A 21,617-nucleotide genomic window follows, 5' to 3' on the forward strand; every position below is an offset into this window, starting at 1 on the left:
CGAGTCAAGGTTGCGAAAGTGGAAATGGACTTGATACAGTGCTCACAGCCCGGTGAACGAGCGCCAAATGCGCTGGGAGTCACTTAGGTACTCATCACACGTTCTGCCGGTGCGAACCTAGTCTCCATCCTTCTTGCCCTGCACCTCTTCTTTATCATTGAGTTCAACATGCTTTCTCTTCTTCGCATCCATGTCCTTATCCTTCATGCCCTCTTCATACTTGACCAGGACATTCTCGTCATCATCCAGCAGGTCACTCATGTTGTCCAATCCCTTCCATTTCACAATGCCGTCCCCGCGGAACTCGGCCACTCGCTGAGTATAGAACATGTGGCACGTGGGTCGGAACGCTTCCCGGCCCTCCTTTGTGTTGATATTCTTGATCAAGGGCGGGAATAACAGGATCATATTGCGTCCTTCGTCCATAATGGGCGACCGACAATACGCGCAGGAAACCTTGCAAGGCAGATGGTGGGAGGTGTCTTTGTTGGTCGGATCATACCAGCCTAGATCATTTTGGCCGTGGGTGAAGTTGATGTCAGATTTGTGGAAGATAGCGGCCCATTGGAACGGAGCCTGTGCAACGATATCATGTTAGCGGCGATGACCCAGACCCGGTTCGATCAGTCTGTTCTGTGGTACTTACACCGTGCAATCTCTGGCAAGTCGTGCAATGACAATACTTTGCAGCCAAAGGTTTGTCCCTGCTCAATTGATACTGGACTTTTCCGCAGTGGCATTGTCCCTCCCATTTGACCTCGAAGTCATCGGTGTTCTCGTGAATGCGGTATGGATCTCTGTGTTTCCACTCGTCCTTTTCCTTATCTGTGGTGGTCCCCGCCTGATATTGGTGGGCTTCCTGCTTTTCTGGCATTGCGGAGAAGTTCCTCGAAAAGGGGTGTATGGGCCGAGGGTTGATGAGGATTTGAGACGAGGGTTTGCAGGTGCGAGCGGTAGAATAAGTTCGTAGGGCCAAGGAAGGAGTCTGCTTGGATTGTCGTCCAAAGTGTATGAGTCGGCAAAAAGTAGGTGAAGGGGAGGTCATGTGGAGGAAGCTGGTAGGAAATCGATTTTCAGTGCACAGCGGACACGAACTGTTGTCAGAAGCGTGTTAAATGCTCATTGTGGCTCCATATGTATTCATGTCCCAGGTGTGAGTTCGAGTGAGTTCGACGTCACCGCTACAATGGGGGAGAATTCAATGAGCACCACTACTACTTGCAAAGGGGGAATTGAGGATGTGCAGTGGCACGCGAGACAGAGCCTGGTCAAGGAGACGATGTGCCAGTTAGGTAGTGAAGGTGAGGGATGATGATGATGATGATGATGATGATCTCTGGATTCGTTCACGATGACAACATCAATTGTGACTTCAAGTGGACCGTCGTCATGTCCTTTTGGTTGGGAATGACTTGAAGGTAAGGACATGAAAGGGGTCTTGCACCAGTCATCTTCTTTACTACCTGGTACCTTACTCCCTTAGCTATTGCTTTTACTGTGCAATGCGCAGAGACATCAACATGGACATGTCGGTGACATCATCTAGTATGGGTTTTTGTTCCTGACCAATCATAATCTCCCACAGATATGGGGTCCCCCTGAATAACATCAGCACATCATCCAAGGCTGCGACGAGGCTGAGCTCCAATCGCCTCACTCCAGGTATCTACTTATACCTAAGTACCTATCTAGGGTACTAGTACTACGCGGAACGAAGTTGCCATGTACGGGCTAGTGTTCGATTGAAACAATGTTGCTCATTAAGTCGAAGGTCCCAATGAGCCCATTGGGATAGTGCTATTCGAAGTCCGCAGATGCGCCCTCGAGCCTCGGAACAGACTCTGCCAAATAAAAGCCTCACTCAACAGCAGTTCAATGTCCTTCTCCGTCCAATCACGCGTAGGCAGGGCTTGCAGGAACATCAGGATTTCTTGAAAGTTCATCTTCATCAACTGCTCCGACCATTTCACCAGAAACGCCGCACATACATAGAGGTGGAACTGTGAAAATCCATTTTCTTCCGCCTGCGATAACGACCATTAGCAAATGCGATAAGCTTCACGGAGATACCTTTGCTCACCATATATGTGTCCCACATCCGTATCACATTTTTGATACTCAACTCCCGCATCAGCAGGCAGTTCATCCACCGAAAGCTGAATTGCATGTACTCCACATGCTCCTCCTCAAAATGTTTGGCCAATCCCACATCAATCCGTGTGGTGAGGTCTCGCAATGCTGCAACTTGCCGGTGAATACCCGGCTGAGCCACGATGTAGTTGTCCTGAATGCCGTCCAGGAGTTTCGTCAGACACCAGAACGTGTCCGCCTCGACAGCGTCAAGCACGGCCTTGGGCAGTTGCCCCGGGTCCATGCCACTCTCGATGTCCAGGTCCGTAATGTACGTGCCCAAAAATACTTGCCAGAAAGGCGTGGCGAGATCGTTGATCCCTTGCACGTAGCCACTGGCAGGATGCCGGATTGCCCAGACATACAAAATGCGCTCAAGCGACCGTTGCGTGGCTTCGTAACCATAGAGTGGAATGTGAGGATTGGTCCGTGGCACGTCAATGCTAATTTGATGCCAGACAGCCTCGTCCAGACCTCGACCCCGACCGGTCGTGACGGGCGGCTGGGACGCAAGCCCGGCCAGACCGGTATTAGAACCGTTACGGCTCCCCATGGTGCCTGAGCTGAATGATTGGCGAACAGCATCGAGGTACTCTTTGCGTTTCCGTTCTAGAGTAGCAACTCGACGTTCGCTGTTGGTGGGTAAGTGTCCTAACAGTAGTTGCCAGGTCATCGCTCGCACCTCATCAGGCACTCCCGACCATGCTGCAGCTCGTAAGTCCGGCAGAGACACCGATGTCGCTTGCAAGATTCTCTTGAACTTGTTAATTCGGGATATCCTCGTGCTGTGAGCCTCCGCTTCCTTCGGCGTTGCATTAGGTGGCAAAACAGGGTGGCTTATGAGATGCAATGAGTTGGCTGGATCCTTCAGTATGTCCTTATATTGCGGCCTGAGGATCTTCCCGTCTCCCTTCTTTGCGCTCGGATATGACAGAGGATTCCGTTCTTCGGCAATATCGAAGCTACCCGACCTTGCACGGCCTAGCGAAGCCGCAGGGGCAAGTGCAGGAGCAGATGCGGTTTGAGCCAACCTGGGGTATGTCACTGTCTGGGATTGGAGTGGTCTGTTCTTCACACTGCGTTTCCGACGCATGCTTGCGATGCTCGGGAGTCCGAACTCGTCTTCATCTTCTTCGTAGACCAAGTCGTCATCATCTCCGTCGATATCTCCGCCTTCGGATGCATCCCAACTTTCTCCTAATGCAGAGGACGTATAAGTAGAATACGCCTTTCGTTCGGGAGACTGGAAAGTCTTATTTTCGGGAGAAGGGGTATGCGTCGGTCGGCTGGAGGAGCTTGGAGGTGTTCTCGGTCTCGATCCGGATCCCAAAGATCTGCGAAGTCCATTAGTTCAGAGCCTTGTGGTCAGCGAGCATCCTACAGTGTCTCAAACTTGAGCATATCAGCATGCGAATAGGAAGCACCGATCACTTTGGTCGACTTCCCGGGCACCGGCTGAGAGCTTGAAGACCGGCCACGCCAGAACGGTGACGACGGTCGCCTTCATGATTATCAGCATATTCCGCGCGATCGGTTTGACTCTTAAGGCGGTCGTACTCTGAACTATCTTAGGCAGAGTGGAATGTTAGCGAGATGACTTTCAGCGGTTGCGCTAGGCACCATAGAGCGAAAGAGGCACGAACCGACCTGTACCATCTCCTAGAAAAGGGTAAGCAAGTTAAATCTAGACTCTGTGGGTTCGAGGTATTCACCTGCTGCTGAGATCGTTTCCCGCCCATGATGACTGTTTCCAGGAGCCAAAGTCGCCAGATCGATCTGTTACTGTGGCTTTCTCCTGATTGCCTTTGCGTGGAATGGCGAGAACATGCTTAGCGCGTGTCCTAGGCGGTAGAAGAGAGTGTCAACACTGTGTCGAGTCTCATATTGATTTGGTAAGGAGTAGGTAGGGATGGCCGGTTTTGGAATGACATGCAGTGATTCCCGCAGTTGATGCGGATTAGGAAGCCCCCATTATTCCCACCTTGAGTCTGCAGTTGTTGACCCCCAGACTACGGCCACTGATGTCACGTGATTGGTAGTTTGGGATATGGATTCTACGCTGTACTTATAGTTTCATAGTAGTAGGTACCTGTATAAGTACTACTTGGGTACTAGGTCCCTTCGTACGTAGTAGTACGTGATATAACTTTGGAGAATTGATCTGTGATCTGCACAAAGTTCCCCTTGCTTTAACACGTATTGCGTCCCTTCAACGGAGACTCGGGCGCGTCATCTACTCTTGATGTCCCTCAATAAACCTCCAAAATGTTCCTTTTGCTCCTCCGCAAGCTTGCCCTTGGTGTCGCTGATAATGGTCAACACCAAACTGTAGTTGTTGGACAAAAACTTGGCCCTTTTGGACGCATCTCCGGCCCCTTTGGCCAATTTGCCCAGAAGAGTCTCGTACTCGGTTCTCAATCGACCAAGGCTATTGGACACCGGCTCATCATCGCCTGCTTCGGCGCTAAGCACCAGAATACCTTGAAGAAACTGTCCAAATCGTTGCGTAACGGCGTGAGGGGCAGCCGAGGCTTTGGAGGCATCCGACCCGCCGCCCACAAGAGAGAAGGCTGCAGCAGCACCGCGATTGGCGCCGGTAGGGACCTTCTTCAGAGACTCGCAGTGCAAATCCATGACCTTTTGAAAACGGGGCCACAAAAGAATATTGGTGAAGTTGATATACGAATCAGCAACCGGGACTTTCCGCCTCTGCAGCTCAAAGGCAAAATGCTGGTTGAGTCGAACACACAATAGCAAGCCCAAGCAATCGTTTGTGGTCTCCACTAGTTGCTTGGTCAGATTGTGGCCGATGGTGAAGGTATGTTCAAAGATCTCTGTAACTCGGCGAGAAATCTGGTGGTACGAATTCGTGGAAAAGAGTTCGGTAACCACCGAATATTCAGTACACACATTGTCGATGAGTGCCCGATTGAAGTTGCGGAAGGGGACTTCGAGGTAGTGTGCTGCCTTGCTGTCTTCTACGAGATAGGCAGGCAGAGCTGCATCGTTTTTGGATTTTAGTATATCTTCTCTTCGTCCTAGAGAAAATGCATCGTGCTGCGGAGGGGCAGACTTCGACCCTCCAAGAACATTCCTTCTAGCCGTGGACGCTTCCGAACCGAGCAAGTCGTGCTGATCAAAGACGTGGAGCTGCAGCTTTTCGAGGGCATTTTCATATCGAGCAAAGTGACTGCTGTAGTACCAGCGCATGGTGTTGACATACGCTTGACCGATCTCTTCGGCCAAGACAGAATGATTCCTGGCCAGGAAGGCATAGAGATCTTTGTATCTCAGAAACGTCTGTTGTTGAATGACCTGGGCGTTGATGTTGGGCGACCGGAGAGCTTTAATTTGCGCCACAATATAGTCACGAATTCGTTCGATCGCTTTGGCTTTAAGATTTTCCAACAATGGCTTAAGGTCTTGTAATGCCTTGACATTCTCCCCTTTTTTCTCTTTGACTTCAATCAAGGCGGACCTCGTCTCGATTTCGTGGAGTGCTTTGAGGAAATCCTCGTCGATTCCCCCCTCGGCAATTGTTCTCACGGTAAGCGGAGAGAGAGTGACGTCTTCGACCGCAGGTCCCAGGAGCTTCTCAACATTACGACGATTGTCGAGTTTCGCGTTCAATTGTGTTGAGCGTGATTGAAGATTCTCGATTTCGGCCGATACTTGGCCGAGCTCTGCTTTGAAATTGGTCAAATACGATTCCACAGTTCTAAGCACTTGGTCGCATTCCGCAATGGAGTTGTGAAAGTCTTCATATTTTTGCCTATTCCCCTGGGCCGAGACCTCGATGGGAGGGTCTGATGGCTCTGGCTGCAATGGTGTTCCTTTGTTGACAAATTCATTAAGACTGAATCCGCCAAATTCGATTTCCGCGTCTTTAGGTCTGCGCGGTTTGTCTGGACGACTGCTGGCATCTGCGCCGTCTTCGGGTGTTCCCAGTATAGTTCCCAGCACCTTCACAGGGTCTTCGACATCGGGCGGAGGCCGCTGCTCGATTCGCAAGGAGGAGCCATTAGCGACTCTTGGTGCAGAGACCAGAGAAGCAGTGGAGCTGTTTGCACTGAGGTCGAGTGAGGCCGAGGATCTGTTCGCGGACAGACCCAAGGCTGGCCGTTGAGTAGGGGTAAGGTGGGAATTCTTGCGCTGTGCAGGAGAGTATGGCCTCGAGGGGGTCAAGGAACCACTGGGAGATGCGGCGCCCGCAGTCAAGCGGTCAAGCCACATTTTCTTTCGAACATAGACTCAAATGCATTGCTCATGAAGCGATCCAGGATTTAGTGCATCATTGGCCGAGAGAGTGGTTCGTATAGGTGATATCAGTCCATTGTTCCTCAGTAGCCTTGAAGGCCACCTTTCCCCGGTTGCGCTACACCATTTGCCCGTCTCCCATTGCGCGACAGCAGTTGTCATCGACCGAGCAATACGCCAAGGCTGGGGCTTGTTCCAAAATGGCTAGCCTCGTCCTATCGACTAGCGGGAACTTGATGACAGTGTCATTTCAACCCTGCGCTGGGCGCAGGCCAGTCATTCCAGTTATTTGAAAGGCTTTTCTCGCCCCCGCCTCTTAACAACCTGCACTTTTGATATTTTACTTGGGCCTGGCCTGGCATCGATCCTTCTCCAACCAACATCTCTATAAATCCATCCTTCCACCCTTTGCCAGCGTCGCACACCGACTTATCCCTTGCCCATCTTTTCATTCTTTAGCCTCTTGCACCGACATCTTCTTCAACATCTCAAAATGGCGGAAAACAACGACGCGCAGGTAAGCAGACTCGAATCCGGTCTTTATCCCCCGCTTTGCCTCGAGTGTCGGCGCACCTAGATCTCTTGCCATCTTGCCTAGAATGTGTTCTATTGTGATCTCAATCTTGCCTCTGGGCCTGCGAACTGACAGTGTTTTTAATTTAGCATGAGCACACCTTCGAGTCCGCCGACGCCGGTGCCTCGGCCACCTACCCCATGCAATGTTCCGCCTTGAGAAAGAACGGTTTCGTTGTCATCAAGGGTCGTCCATGCAAGATCGTCGAAATGTCCACCTCCAAGACTGGAAAGCACGGTCACGCCAAGGTCCACTTGGTTGCCCTCGACATCTTCACCGGCAAGAAGATGGAAGATCTTTCTCCATCCACCCACAACATGGAGGTTCCCAACGTCACCCGTCGTGAATATCAACTGGTAAGAGAGAGCATAAAATTCTGGCAGCCATGGAGGAGAAAACACTAACAGGTGGATAGCTTGATATCACTGATGACGGTTTCTTGTCCCTCATGTCCGAGGACGGTACCACCAAGGACGATGTCAAGATCCCGGACGGGGAGATTGGTGAAAAGATTGAGAAACTCTTCCGTACCGAAGAGAAGGATACCAGTAAGTGCAATTCGAGAGTCAGGATGTGGCTCGGTGCTGACAGAGTGTTCCAGACGTCATCGTCTTGACTGCCATGGGCGAAGAGACCGCCATTGATGCAAAGGAGGCTCCCAAATAGATGGCTCGACCACACCTGCACATCCGCGGTTCGCTCTGCACGCTTGATGTATTTATGGATGACGACCAACCCATCATGCTTGAAGCGTTTTGGTAACAAAGGCAGCCTGCTATTGCCAAACATCTAGCAGGCGAGGAGTCGATCTGCTAGAGCTACGATGAGCCATAGACCTGTGGAATTGCCTGGAAAAGCAATATTTCAAACAGTGTTGACTCGGTAGCCCTGCGCACCTTTTTGACAATTGGTAGTTAGACAATCAAAGCAATTACCGACCTGGTTACTTTCTTGCTGCTTGCTCTTGATGAGTTGATAGACAAAAGCGTAGACAGCAAACTCGAAATTCTGAAATCCGTAAATACACAAATACCCCAATGTTGATTGGCCGAATCCGACGGGCAGCCTGGTGTGAGATTGATATTCATGTTGCTGAGGTTCAAGGTAGTAAATCTCGGAAGCGCCGAATTATCAACACCAGAGTTCTATGTTTTTCTTGTCTCCTCGGCCTGCGATCAGCTCAGCCTCGTACCAATCCGCCATGTCAAAATTGCAGGGCACGCCGCGGTCCGAAAATGGACGAAGATGATCGCTGCGAGCAGTGTGGCTCTACGGACTTTTTGGTCGAGGACGATGGTCGGACGTATTGCGAAAACGGCCATGACCAGGGCAGAGCGCCGGTCACGGGCGAAGACGAGTTGGATTTTGCGAGACAAGGCAGAGTCCTGAAGAAAAAGGAGGCCAAAGAGAAGCAAAAGGTTTCCGCTGGTAGGACGAGTCTCCCCCGAACGAATATGCTGGGATTGTCCAGAGTTAATCATACCACACAGTCTTACACGGAGCCAAGGCATATCAACTATATCTTCAGTCATGGCAACTTATCTTGCGGAAGCAGTGCTACGCGCTGGTGCATCACAAGGGGTTGCCGCCAGAACTTTGGGTGAGTTGCCAAAAGATCCTGGCGTACCTTATGTGATGAACTGGAACGTCTGCTGACCATGACTTGGCCCATCAGACGATCGTCAAAGACTTATGGATGCTGTGGCTGTCGAGACTTGACCATCGTCTACACGATCCCGCCGAGTCGCAAGGACGCACTGATCCGGCAAGCGAAGCCGATCCAGCTACGACCTCTGCCAACGAGACCGACACAGACACGGATGTCGAGATTGATGAGCGGAGGCGAAGTCGCAAGAAGCGCGACCCCTTACACAGTGGCCCGATGTTGATCGATACCGCTGCCCTGAACTACCTGGGCGTTCTTCTGCTTCGGAGGCCAATCGGGCTCGCAACCATGCTGAAGTAAGTTCCCCTGATACCGAGATCTATCCAGCCTGGAAGCTGCTTTCTGACACACGTCCTTTTCGATAGATGGATCGAGCAGGAAGACATCCCCTTTGTCCGCGCCATTCGGCACGTTCCTGCAGAAATGAAGGGCCGGTTGCCCGGAGAATATCGCCTTTCTCTGGATACCATGAGACTCCTGGAGCGCGACGATTTCCAAGTTGCCGTGTACCGTGTCGCGAAGATGTACAGCATGTCCTTCGGGATGATGATGCCTCCATTGAACCAGCATCTACTTCTGTTCAGCCATGTCCGCTCGCTCGCCCTTCCAATCGAGGTGTACAGTCTAGCTCAGCGGTTGAACGCAATTACAGCCTACCGATTTTGTTATCCCGACACGACGGCCTATCGAACCACGAGACGCCAACCGACCACATACCCCGAGGCGCAACTGATATCGCTTATTGTCGTTGCCACGAAGCTCCTGTTCCCGTTCGACGCGCAGACCGTCAAGCGGTATCCGAAAGATCCCAACGACCCGACGACTTTGCGCATGGACTGGGCTGTATGGCTGAAAGCTAAACAGGGATTCGACAAGGCGACTACGGAATCCATCAACGCCGCAAGCGGTGGCGTGGACCGCCTCAAACCCGGATCAGAGATCCACACCAAAGACAGCGATATTTTGAACATGACCGACCGCCAACTCGACCAATACATGGACTGGTACCAGCGAACCTGGATCGACAATATCAGCCACCAACACACTCAATCCCAATCCAAATCCCAAGAGAACACGCTCGACAAGGAGATCTTGGATATGTTTCCGCTCCACGACCTTCCAGAGCACCCTAGGACACGGGAAGATGACGAGAAGGTAGCAGCCGAGGAGCAGTCCCGTCTGTCGGCCCGGCTTAGGGAAGTCCAAGCCTCGCTTGCCTCGCGCAGAGCAGTTTCCTCAGAGGAAGAAGCTCAGCGAGGCCTTGAGCTTCTCCGTCCGGGCGCCATGTATCTGCAGATCCGGAATCTCGAAGATCTCGCCCACACAGATGAGCCGGTCAAGGTGTTTCACGAGGAAGCGGCGCACACGGCATGTCTGAGCGTCAAGGCATTGTTGAGAGCCGTCAACTATTCTGAAGAACGCATTGATCAGTGGCTCATGGCTCAGAGACGGGAAGAAGTGTGGAGGAAGGACGAGGGCGATGGAGGCGAAGGGGAAGACGAGGACCATGACGACGACAATGACAAGGTTCTGGAAGAACAAGGAAAAGAAGAAACACACCAGCAAATAGCATCGGAAGACGAGGATGCTGAATCTGGGGTGCCAATGGTGCTCGCCACAAGTCCGCCAACGGCCACGGCCACAGCTTCAGCTTCAGGAACTCTCGCTAGAGACTTGAGTGGTCTAGACATCCAATCGTCACCGGTGCCCAACAACGGACCGTCCTCGGACGAGGAGATGGAAATGGAGATGGAAATGCAAACGTAGCTGCGGATGGGGATGGGTTCAATAGGAGGCCAGCTTCCATCCTCAAGAGTACCCATCTTGGTGATTTACCTAATGGACGACAGTATCGTCAATTGGAATGCATTGCCCATTCTATCGCTGGCGCCCAGATGTGTTGTCATCCTTTGAGATCCACCTGAACGCGTCGAGCGGCTTCCAAAAACCATCTTCTACATCCTTCCGATAGGTATACTTCTTTTTTGGGTGACCTCCCTCATCGTCCCTCTCTTCACGCTTCTCTCAAACCCACATCTTTGGACTTTATCTCTCCCCTTGTGGCTTAAAAATACGACGTCTCCACGTCTTCTCCCCAACACAGCAACTTTCCCAACTTTATTCCTCTCCCAAACCAACACCCACCATCTTCTCTTCTTCCGTTTCCCATTTCTCCCGTTCCTCTTGTTCTGTTTCTCACTTCTCCCGTTCCACTTCTCCCCCATTCTTCTCCCACTCGATCCAACTCCCCGGAAACTCCCCAATCTTCCCAGCAAACCCTGCCTGCGCCGCCAACCTCGCGGCCGCCCGACTCCTGACTCCGGCCTTACAGTAGAAAATAGCCTCATCCCCGTCTCCCGGTTTCGCGAATCCATACCGCTCCTCAAACTCTTCCGCCGGCAAGAAGAACGCGTCCGGCGCCGACGTGACGGGCAGGTTGCGACTGCCCGGGATCTTCCCCGTCGACTGTACCTCCCCTGGTTCGCGCACGTCGATTAGGATCCGTTTCGGGTCCGGGTTGGTCGTCAAGGACTGGATTTCTGAGAATCCGTAGACCGTGGACTGAGGCGTCGACGCAGAAGAGGAGTCGTCTTTCCGCGCGACCAGTGTCGTCGTGAAATGCCGTTTGGGCTGGCGGAGACGGGGCATCGACGTCTGGGTTGTGCGTGGGAACGACGGTGGACTGGTGGCTGGTGGGGAATATGAAGAAGCGGCTCTCACTCCTGTCGAGCTGAGTCGTGTTGGCTGTGTGCGGCAGCTCTTACGCAGGGTAAGTGACGAGGCGGCTGCGGCTGCTGTACGAGTAGAGGATGTGGAGATGGAGATGGAAGGGAGATGGTCGAAAGAGCGGGTGAGGATGCGTACGCCGCGCTGGGATGCCATGGTTTATGATGACTGTGTCTTTTGCTTTCTGTCTCTCCAAGGAGCGGGAGCAGCGAAGGTTGAGTTTCACTCTATTTGACTTGATTTCTTGTCTTGTCTTGTCAGTGGAAATGATACTCCAGTAACAAGATACTTTCGGTCGCAGGTGGACGGCGGAGATGACGTTGCCGAGGGTTTTCCGCATTTTGGTACGGTGGGGCATTAATACCATACAGGAAGCAAGGCTCCGACTCTCAGGGTGATATTGTGATAACTGTGATATGACAATATTATATCACCCAACAACGACCAGGCAATAGAAGTGTGGTAGTAGCAATGGGATACAAGAGCCCCATGAAGTAGACTTTTGCATTTGGATCTACACCACTGTCTCTCCTGGGGCAGTATATTCCACCAAAATGCCTGATGTGTTGACTCCATTGTTGTCAGACTGATGATGAGTCTCATGTCCCGAAATCCTAGCATTAACCCCCTTTAACTCCCTACGTCGTTCCATACCCAGTTCAATTGGCACTACTGCATGTCCTGCACTCCGTGTGTTGAAGTCCATCAAATCCCAAATCATATCCATCACTTTACAACCCCTTGAATCTTTCCCAACCAGCAGCACCATTCTTAGTAGGCGAGGCTCGGCCTTCTTCCACGACCTTCCCGCTGACCTCGCGCCGACGGCCCATTCCCAGGCCAAATTCCGAGCCCAGCCCAGCATATCCGGCATTGAGATCATAACCTGTAGAATTCGAGACCTGTCTCGCTCCATTCCACTGAGAGTTGGCCGAGACCTGCTGGATGTTGGCACTCAGCTTCTCATCCTCGCTGTCAGATCCGTAGATTTCGAAGTTCGTACTGTAGTCGCTCTCTGTATGCATTGTCTTTGTGCGTTGATACATGTCCTCAACGTCATGAACGGCAGCTTGTGTGCTTTTCTTGTTACCCTGCGACCCAACGGAGCCGATGGACGATCTCAAATTGCCATAAAATCGACCTTTGCCACCGCTTCCGATAAAGCTCGATGGCCGGGATCCCATATTGGGTCGCGCTTGAGCATTCGCGTCGCCATCGAGCAGGGCAGTCCTACTTTCGTTCTGCAATGGAACCGGGTCCCGCGGGGAGGTATAGATGTTTTCGTCCTGAGATTGGACGCGAGGAGGAGTGGGAGGGTTCATGGCGAGTGGCTCACGACTTCTCCTCTTTGCCTGGAGTTGCGGACTGGGGACTGATAGGTTCGGACTGGAGTCGGTCGTGTTTGCAGTGAGCGGATGCAAACGAGTTTGGCTGCCGTTATGTGGGAGATGAACTTGGCTGTTCCTTGCCGCACCTTGATACCAGTTCTCTCTCTCATGTTGACGTCGATCAACAGAAGCGTCACGGGCCGAAATTGCAGAGACTCGGGACAGTGGTCGGACTTCATGGTCGAGTGCGGCGGTAGCCCCTTCACTCAGGTTGTTGGGCACACCCTCATAGTCCAGATATGACAGCCAAGACGAAGGGCGCGAAGCCTCTTTCGTAAGCCCCGAGGAGCGTTCTGGTCGATGATCCAACCCTGTGCCTGCACCTCGTGAGTTGGGAGAAGGATTGACAGTGGAGTTGGGACGCTCTGGAGATGAATACCGGGACCAGCGCCATGGATCTTTCTCGTTCTCATCCAACTCTTTGCGCAATTCTGCTCTGGAGGTACGAGCATTCTCACTCCCATGGAGAGTGACACTATCTGCCGAGTCGGTCCGCGTATGCATGAAAGGGACCCTTCGAAACCCCGAAGCCTGAGACTCTCTCTTCGCCGCCAATACTGAAGACTTCATGTTCTTCTCCGTGATGAGCTCTGACTTATTCCGCTTATGTCTTGATGTGAGGTTCGGCTCTAGCGGGTTCATGTCTGGTGGCAGTCTCGCGATCTTTTTGAACTTCAAGGCCAGGAACACGTCCAATATGAGAGACACGGCCAGGAGTCCACTCTCAATGGATGAAAGCAGGAAGAAAGCATGTATGATCTTGTAGGAAAGCACCGAGTCGTTGAACAGGGTGCTCCAACCATAAGTGTTGCTTGTATAATCTGCCTGTGCCATCCAAGCGGAGAAGACGAAAAACGGAATCAGCCCGGTGTCGAGCAGGGCTGCGAATATCATGTAGCTGGCTGTAGATGCTGGAGGCCGCCCTGTTGCGCCACGGCAGAAATGGTAGACGGCATATAGTGTATGGCAAAGGGACACGGCTGGAGCAACCCGGATGATCCATCCCACTGTTGACGATGTTTTATTGATGGCAATGACGCAGAACAGGGTGCCCATGGCTCCCAGCAAGGCGCATATCCGCAGCAAGAGCTGGATCTGGCGAGCACGGGTCACCCTACTCTTGGTGTTGGGGTTCATCGGTTTCGCATCGAGATTGCCGTAAGGAACGACTATGTACTGCGGCCAGGTCAGTCTCAATGTTTCTGCGGGCAGTCAAGCCAGAAAGTCATACCGAGTCAGGATGTTTATTGAAATTGATGAGAGGGCCATCTTGCTTGGGCCTTGAGGCTTTCGGGGTCCAAGAAGCCTGTGTAGCAGCTTTGGGATTGAATCCATGCTGGACAGGACCCCCGAAGGTGTAGGTGCTTGGACGGTCATAGATGAAGGGCGGTTCGACACCCATCCTTCCTTGCTGACTGCTGCTTTATCAGATGACAGCGAGAGTCTGGAGCGGAGCACGGATGGAATGTTCGGCAGGCAGAGGGTCAAGGCAGCAAAAAGAGTCATAGCGGAGTGGGAATCGTAGTAGGTAGGTAGACAGACGTCTGGTCCAGAATGACCCCGGACTGTCGATGGCATGTTGACAGTTGTAGAGAGTCCAAGGTTGGCGGAGCAACCACTGCTTATCGATAACAGCCTGCGCCACGACCCTTTTTCTCCTTTATCAGATTCCAGCGCAGCCTTGCACAGTCACAGTCGCACAATATCCATCTTTCGCAGACACGTCTGTGACACTCTGGCTGAGGGCCAGCACAGTATTGGGTAGTGCAGAAAGGCGACGACGACGAACTCCCCATTTGGAACTTCAGCGGCGTGCTCCTTATACCTCTTGTCTGCTATGTGAACCAATGTCCTCAAGGCTCCGCAATATGGTGCTGACGGCCATCATCCCCTTCGACCCCATGGTCGTTGGTGTACGCGACATGTTTAACACTGTACACCTGTGGTCAGCGACACCACGCAGATAGCTAGTTTTACAACCACAGGCAAGAACAACGGTCGCCTGGTCGATAGGACAAACGGAGAGTGTTGTAGTAGGCACACGCTCACACTACAAACGGCTGCAACGAAACTCAATGGATCCAACAATTTCATTGTCTCTACCAAGACCACGCGGATTCAAGTCGGGTCTTCCCCCTATTTGACGCCCAGCAGCTCTAGCGCCCGCACCAGTTCTTCCACAGCCAACTTAGCATTCTGCTCCGCCTCCTCCAATGTCTGCGCTACTGGCTCTATCAGAGACTCGAAAGTCTCTGCCCTCTTGTAACTCCACACTGACCCAGGACGGAGAACGTTTCGACGAGACCATCGCTCCGCGAACGAGTTGACGAGGTCCGTTTTGGCAACCTTTCTGAGGGCGGCGATGTCTTCGAAATCGGAAGGCTCTAGATCGGTCAAGTAGAAGCCAAAGTCTTTCGCGGATCTCATCCGCCTGTCCGGATATGCTGCCCAGAAGATTGAGTCCGTTGGAACGCAAGGCAAACCGAGGGCAGAACAGGCATACTCGTAGACGTACAACCCGTATGTCTGCACGAACGGTTGTAGTGCAAGGATCGCAGCAGAGTTTGGAAAGAGGAGGTGAAGGTGTGCCCAACGGCTGCAAACACTCGCGCAGAGGCAGACAAAATCGGCCAGGGCTTTGACTTCATGGCTACGCGCGCTGGTGAAGTCGCAGAGCGTGGACTGTAGTGCCCTGACCGCCGCATTCAATACAACCACCATTGTCTCAAGGAACTGCTCCATGTGCTGCTGGCATTCAAGGTCGACACGAGTTTCGAGCCTCTGGCACACTTCTGTGGCTATAGCCATCACCATGGGGCCCAAGATAACACTGGGCTTATGGTCGTGCATCACCGACCGATCCATGTAAACCGGAAACACCGCCTTGATAAAACGAAGTTGGGCCGGGATGTCGAGCATGAACCTGCCTTCACCGTCGACATAGTCGGGATCGCTTGCCGACAACGTGTTGGCAACACGTTCAATCAACTCTGCCTTTGTGCCGTGGACTGCAGCCAGTTCGCAGGCAACACGGAAGGTTCGGACAGCGTACTCATCATCGATATGAGCAGGCTCCTCGGCGTGGCGAACAAACAACCATTCCAAATGGAGAGCCTTTTCCTGAAGTTGTCGATCTTCCGGATCTAGAAACCACGGGTCTATCCTGAAGGTCGGGAATGGATATCGGCTGAGCTCGAACACAACCGCATGGATGAAATCTGTCCACGCCTCTCTTGCCGCCCCTTCAGTCCGCGTCCAAGTTTCTTTCATTGCAGCAGCAATGGTCTCGAGCAGACCGTCTGCATGCGCCTTGGTGAGCTCCTCAACACAGGAGAGCTGCTTGTTCGTGGTTTGAAGATAGTAAATACTCCGAATCATATAGCGAACAATTTCCAAGCGATGGGCGATCAAGTCTTCGTCAGTGAGATTGAGATTTGGTGCATCATCCGCAATTTTTCTGCGCAGACCTCCGAGGGCAAGAACGTCGGGGAACGTGTTCACAATCGTATTCGTCAGTAGATGGTCGAAACCGAGTTCATTCTCTGGCACCAAGATCGCCGACAACCAGGTTTTAAGAAATTCATGTATGTGAGACTCCACGAAGGCCCGATGAGAAGCAATCTTGCTGGTCATAAGCACACGATAGTCTCTGGCTGAGTTGGTGATATCACTGAATCGATGGATCGTAAGAACACCCCATCTGGACCAGTAATCATCCCAGCTGTTGTTTCCTCTTTCAATCAAGATGCTCGCGATCGTGTACCAGGTCTCTACCATCGACACTAGCAGCACGTCGTCAAGAGGCAGATAACGGCTCAAGTGCTTGAACAGGATGTCTCGTACTTCACCTCGAAGCTTTTTCAATGTGTCCACTGGGGCGGCTGAGGACTTCCTTAGGTATGCTGTGAGCACGTCGAAGATGCCACTGATCGCTCGGTCATCAATCACCTCCCGTTGGTGACACAAGGAGATCATGTCGGAGAAACGATCGCCTGTCAAGAGGCATTGCGCTTGGGACTCGCTGTAGCAGAGACCAATAGCCTCCATATATGCCTTTGCTATTTTGTTGAACTGCGATATGGCAGTGTCCAGGTTGATCTGATGCACACTGACGTTGTACCAATGGATGTTGTTGTGATCTAGTTTGTCCTTATTACGAAGCGGGATCGTTCTCAGCTTGTCACTGATCTTGAAAATCATGTCTTGAATCCACACAGCCAGCTCATGAAGTTCTGATTCATTTGCGGGTAGCAGAAGGGTGGATCTGACGGTGCTGGACCAACATCGAAGAGAGAGCGTGCGTACAGCGTCATGAGCATTGCCGAATTCGACCAAGTCTCTGACCTTCGATATCTCCGGTTTGACACCGACCGGTGCATAGTGGTAGAGAGTGGAAAATAGAAGATATCGGTTTGCCACCGCTCCAAGGTCTTGAATTGTCAGTGGGTTGGATTCTTCGATCAGCATCGGTTTGTCATCTCCGGCCTCGCGACCGTTATTCGGTAGTAGACTGAACACCAGGGACAATTTGCGCAGTTTGAGTTTCCTCAACTTCTCGCTGTCCTGGGAGCCAACACTGGGCTGTGTGGCAAGCGTGAAAGCCGTGAGCTTGAGGAAAAGGTGAAAGTCTGTATCGCCAGGCTCGGGCACTAGTTCTGAAGCGCCCACCTGGCGGTCAAGAAAGCTAGGTACCTTGATCGTAGTGTGCGAGAAGAAGTCAAGCATGTTGTTGGATTTGTCGGAGTACTGCTTGAACATCTGCTTCAATAGGTTGTTGGCAACGTCTTCCTCCGAACTCCGTGCAAGAACAAGACACCACTGAAACGCAACAAGGCCAAATTGCTTCAACTTTCCCATCCGAGCATCCTTCGTTCTGTTTGACGACCTCCGGACAGTCTCTTGGGCGAAGAACTTGAGGAAATCTGTCATTGCGGTGGGAAGCACAGAAAACCCAGGATGTGCTAAAGTGCCCGAGCCTTCTGAGGCTCCTGCGATCTGCTCGTTGGTGCCAACGACAGAATAAATGCATCCGAGAATGAGAATCGTATATGCAAGCATTTCCGCGGGGTGGGCTTCACCATTTTCACCACCCAAGTGCTTCGACAGCAGATCTTTCAGGTTGGAAATCCACGAATGACCAGGATGAAACTGAAATATAAGGAGGATGGTGTCAATTGCAGCCGTCAGGATGTCAGAATGCATTGCATTGGCGACAAAAGGACGTCGAGATTGTCTCGCGATGTGGGAGAAAAGACAATCAGTGTTTTCCTCCCTCAAGGCTAAAGACCATGCGAGATTTGCCAACATCGAATTGTTTTCTAGCATCTGAGACCTGAAAACGCCTTCAAGTGCGGTACCTTTGATGATGATGGCAATTTGCTGTGAGAGGACCATCAATCGGTTCAGAACGGCCAGCGTTCCTGCAACGTGTCGTTGAGTTTTGGGCGTATCATTAAATTGAATCGCGCGCCGGAGTTCGTCAATTCCATCAAGAATAGAAGCCACGAAGGCATTGAAAGAACGGGCTCCGGTAAACGACACACTCTTGTTGATGTAATCGATGATACTTTCGACTGATTCCGCACATTTGGTCAGAAGAACTGCGTACTCATCTGTATCGATGCTGGTCGCGCCTGCGTCACTGCAAAGGATGAGAGCTGTTTCAACGAAAACTTCGCCAATTATTGAGTCAACATCTTCGGACCAGGCAGAGGCTGGTAGCGTGCGTCCAGATCTGGGAGTTGTGATAGGAGTGCTGCTTCTGGACGTTTCGAAGAGAACAGTGGAGTCCAGCGTCGCCGTCAAGATTTGAAAGCCACCATGTCTGAGTATTGTGCTCTGTAGAGCCTGCCCATTCTGCAGAGGTGCTGTACCCGGTGGATTTCTTATAGCCTGTGACACGATGTCCATTGTGCTATCGAGGTCCAGATCTTCAGGTTCGTCCGCCAGAGGGCTGGGAATAATGTCGCGACGAACCTTATCGTCGGTGCGTAGATCAAGCGCTCTTGGAGCTCTCTTTCTGCTGTACTGTCAGTATCAAAGCCTTCGAACATTGTGCAATAGGCCGCCCTCACCTTGGAGCCCGACGATTTGTCTGCCGATCTGAAGTCGCCGAGATGGTGGGATGCTCTATGAGATGCTTTCCACATGTCTCTCCTCTCACTGAGGGCGGTCGAGGTACGCGTCTCACGAGTGACGGTACCTTGCTCCGTTCGGATTTTCCTGTGGCACTTCCAACTTGTCGATCTGATCGAGTATGGCTGGTTCGTGGTCGTCGAGGCTGAAAATACTCCACGAGATTGGTCGGACGACTTAGAGGCGTCAATTGAAGATCTGGTTGCAAAGATCGAGGCCGAGTCTGCTGAACTTGGATCCGTTGAAGGGTGGCTTCAGTGGTCTGCTTCAGGTGAGCGAGCTCAGGTGAAGTCCCGTTCACAGCAATGTCAATAGAGCCATTGCTTGCGCCATCACTAGGGCGCGGCTGAGATTCTAAGGGGCTGCGCCTTGTGCCTTCTGCGTCCCGGTCATTGACAAGGCCTGTTGTCATCCGGTGATTCCTCCAGCGACCCAACTCTTTGTTCACATCCAAAGTATCCTCTGTCGTAGCCAGTCTTAAAAACTTCTTGGACGGGTCTTGTGCTTTAGTCTGCCCGGAACGTCCTCCTCGCCTTCGTGCAATCCTCAGAAATCGGGGGACATCTTTGTCCTGAAAACCAGGTGCATCCAGTACGGTTATCTTCGGCTTCTGATGCTTCTTCTTCAACCTCTTCTTGGGCCGGGAGACATTCTTGAAAGCGACTCCTGCTGAGGCCCCCAGGCTGTGGTGGGATTTAATTTTCCTTCGCCCAGGCCGAGGAGCGGATGGGTTTCCAGTATCGTCTTTGGCTCCTCGTTGTCTCCCTTTCAATGGAGTCGTCCGAGTCGTCCGAGTCCTCGGAGCAAGCATCGCATCAATGCTGTCATCCTCAACAACATCGTCCTCTAACCACATCTGGACATCACCGTCGAAGTCGTTGCCGGTTAGCGAAACACCCGGTTCATCAGAGTCAGCCTCAGATGCCACGAACATCCTGGTATCCGAATGTGCAGAGCGACCGTTTGAGTCGAGGTTCCTTCTTGTCGTGGAGGATAATACGTGTTGCGCAATACCCTTCTCCAAAGACGACTTCACCGGAGATCGTGCCTGATGGCGGGGTATATGGTTCTTCGCCTTCTGCGTGGAATCGAGCTTTAGCCAGGAGGCCGGTAGGACGCCCTTCATCTTTCTACGGATCTGTTGGATACCCCGAGATCCATCGTCAGAGCTTTCTGTTGCACTTGGACTTGTCGAGGAGTCGTCGCTGATAACAACCTGCTCCGAATCCGAGGAGCTAAGAGCTTCTATATGTGCTCGCTTCATGCCATGCTTGTTAGATGACAGCAATGGGGTTGGAAGAAGTGCCGGGGTCGTGTCACCGCGGAGGAAGTCCTCAAGGTCAGGAAGCACACCATCTGGTGAGGATAAGGTGCCGCGTGAGCGAGGAGGAGAGGGCGGGATCTGAAAGCGCGGACTTTTCTTTCGAAGCAGTTTTCGAGGAACCGGCTCATCTTCGGGGAGGTCATATACACGAGAATCATCCTCAGGTGAGGTCCCATGATATTTCCTTGCCTCCCATAACTTCTTCGTAATGCTGGGCAGGGACTGAGTTACACGACCATTGAGAATGTCCGACAAGTCCGGAAGATCGTCGCCGAACGAGATTCCAGGACCAGCGGTGTGCATGCGCGTCCCACGGATCGGACTTTGCGACTCGTCTTCGTTAACCTGTGATACTGGGCTCGAGGGCCGGCTTTGGGAATCCGAATTCTTCGCTTGACTGCTTCCATACGTGTCGGCCCCTTGAGAATCCTCCCCCGAGACGTTATGCGGCTGGGGAGCAATTTGCTGCAGCAGGACAGGCTTCAGGCCCCTGGCCTTCAGAGTCTGTCGGTATCTAGCGTCTTCGAGCGCGTAAGGGTGCACTTGGATCGGGGCTCGAGGTCGGAAAGATCTTCTCGTAGGCTGCGCGGGTATCTCCACGGCCAATCCAAGGGTACTCGGTTCTGCAGTCCGTTCGGGTCCATCAGTGGTGGCGTTTGACCGAGCGACGAATGCTGTACGAGGAGAGCTTTCGACTGATGAAGGAAGAGACGAAAGCGGGCTGTCAGTATCACCTTCGCCTCCATTGGGAAAGGGACCCAGAATATCCTGGACGGTCTGCAATCCTTTCTGGAGTTCGGCTTCAAGCCTACCAGCTGTCGAGCCCAAAGGGCTGGTAGGCAAGTGCGGCAGCACCGAAGCTTCAGTGGCATCATGGATCCTGGATTCAGCTGGGTTGGAGTCTGAAGGGCCCTTGTGTAAGCCTTGAAGTTGGGAAGGGCCATCCCGGCTGCTCGGCTGACCATTTTTGAATGCTGTATTGTTAATCCCGTTTTCTTGCTTCCCATCACTGACAGAGGCGTTGACAGCTGAAGATTGACCTTTCTCAACCAATCCTCCGGTCTGAGACCGATGGCTGGCCGAACCGGTCTCAAAGGTCAGCGTACTTCCACGATCGAGCACAGCCTGGAAATCCTGCTCTTCGTCTTCCTCCTCCTCATCAGAGTCCGGCACGTAGCCGCGATCTCTCCAGTTGGCCATCGCTGGTGCTTTCCATGGTCTCGTGGCGATCTTTGGAAATGGTTTGATATCAAGTGGCTCTGTCGCGTTGGCGAGACGCGTCGTTCAAGTGGTCCGTTTCTGCCAAGGCGCTAAAACTTTAGAACACATCAAGACGGAAGCTTTTCCGATAGGCCGGAGCGTTGACGACGAAAGAACGACATGCGGCGCTCGAGATATTTTGAGAGGTTGAAGAAG

The 21,617-nt window shown here is 52.3% G+C and overlaps 8 protein-coding genes across 8 annotated transcripts; 2 read left to right on the forward strand and 6 right to left on the reverse strand.

The window, feature by feature from the left end:
• Positions 1 to 117: 117 nt before the first annotated feature.
• On the reverse strand, positions 118 to 874 carry A1O1_03920 (uncharacterized protein; the record flags this gene model as incomplete). The annotated part of the gene is made up of 2 exons (XM_007724819.1): positions 118 to 576; positions 647 to 874. The coding sequence occupies 2 exons, from the start codon at positions 872 to 874 to the stop codon at positions 118 to 120; spliced, it is 687 nt and encodes a 228-aa protein (XP_007723009.1).
• Positions 875 to 1,760: 886 nt separating this feature from the next.
• Positions 1,761 to 3,637, reverse strand: A1O1_03921 (uncharacterized protein; the record flags this gene model as incomplete). Its single annotated transcript, XM_007724820.1, has 3 exons — positions 1,761 to 2,024; positions 2,081 to 3,464; positions 3,555 to 3,637. The coding sequence occupies 3 exons, from the start codon at positions 3,635 to 3,637 to the stop codon at positions 1,761 to 1,763; spliced, it is 1,731 nt and encodes a 576-aa protein (XP_007723010.1).
• Positions 3,638 to 4,359: 722 nt separating this feature from the next.
• A1O1_03922 (uncharacterized protein) lies at positions 4,360 to 6,363 on the reverse strand (the record flags this gene model as incomplete). The annotated part of the gene is made up of 1 exon (XM_007724821.1): positions 4,360 to 6,363. One exon carries the CDS (start codon positions 6,361 to 6,363, stop codon positions 4,360 to 4,362), a length of 2,004 nt encoding a protein of 667 aa, XP_007723011.1.
• Positions 6,364 to 6,880: 517 nt separating this feature from the next.
• On the forward strand, positions 6,881 to 7,627 carry A1O1_03923 (eukaryotic translation initiation factor 5A-2; the record flags this gene model as incomplete). The annotated part of the gene is made up of 4 exons (XM_007724822.1): positions 6,881 to 6,904; positions 7,051 to 7,317; positions 7,377 to 7,509; positions 7,563 to 7,627. The coding sequence occupies 4 exons, from the start codon at positions 6,881 to 6,883 to the stop codon at positions 7,625 to 7,627; spliced, it is 489 nt and encodes a 162-aa protein (XP_007723012.1).
• Positions 7,628 to 8,196: 569 nt separating this feature from the next.
• Positions 8,197 to 10,394, forward strand: A1O1_03924 (uncharacterized protein; the record flags this gene model as incomplete). Its single annotated transcript, XM_007724823.1, has 4 exons — positions 8,197 to 8,389; positions 8,452 to 8,561; positions 8,637 to 8,923; positions 8,993 to 10,394. The coding sequence occupies 4 exons, from the start codon at positions 8,197 to 8,199 to the stop codon at positions 10,392 to 10,394; spliced, it is 1,992 nt and encodes a 663-aa protein (XP_007723013.1).
• Positions 10,395 to 10,823: 429 nt separating this feature from the next.
• Positions 10,824 to 11,276, reverse strand: A1O1_03925 (uncharacterized protein; the record flags this gene model as incomplete). The annotated part of the gene is made up of 1 exon (XM_007724824.1): positions 10,824 to 11,276. The coding sequence occupies one exon, from the start codon at positions 11,274 to 11,276 to the stop codon at positions 10,824 to 10,826; it is 453 nt and encodes a 150-aa protein (XP_007723014.1).
• An 809-nt stretch (positions 11,277 to 12,085) lies between these two features.
• Positions 12,086 to 14,144, reverse strand: A1O1_03926 (uncharacterized protein; the record flags this gene model as incomplete). The annotated part of the gene is made up of 2 exons (XM_007724825.1): positions 12,086 to 13,918; positions 13,974 to 14,144. 2 exons carry the CDS (start codon positions 14,142 to 14,144, stop codon positions 12,086 to 12,088), a joined length of 2,004 nt encoding a protein of 667 aa, XP_007723015.1.
• A 734-nt stretch (positions 14,145 to 14,878) lies between these two features.
• A1O1_03927 (uncharacterized protein) lies at positions 14,879 to 21,401 on the reverse strand (the record flags this gene model as incomplete). The annotated part of the gene is made up of 2 exons (XM_007724826.1): positions 14,879 to 18,761; positions 18,817 to 21,401. 2 exons carry the CDS (start codon positions 21,399 to 21,401, stop codon positions 14,879 to 14,881), a joined length of 6,468 nt encoding a protein of 2,155 aa, XP_007723016.1.
• Between the last annotated feature and the right edge of the window lie 216 nt (positions 21,402 to 21,617).

This window comes from Capronia coronata (assembly GCF_000585585.1).
Source record: "Capronia coronata CBS 617.96 chromosome Unknown acBCG-supercont1.3, whole genome shotgun sequence".
Taxonomy (NCBI): Eukaryota; Fungi; Ascomycota; class Eurotiomycetes; order Chaetothyriales; family Herpotrichiellaceae; genus Capronia; species Capronia coronata.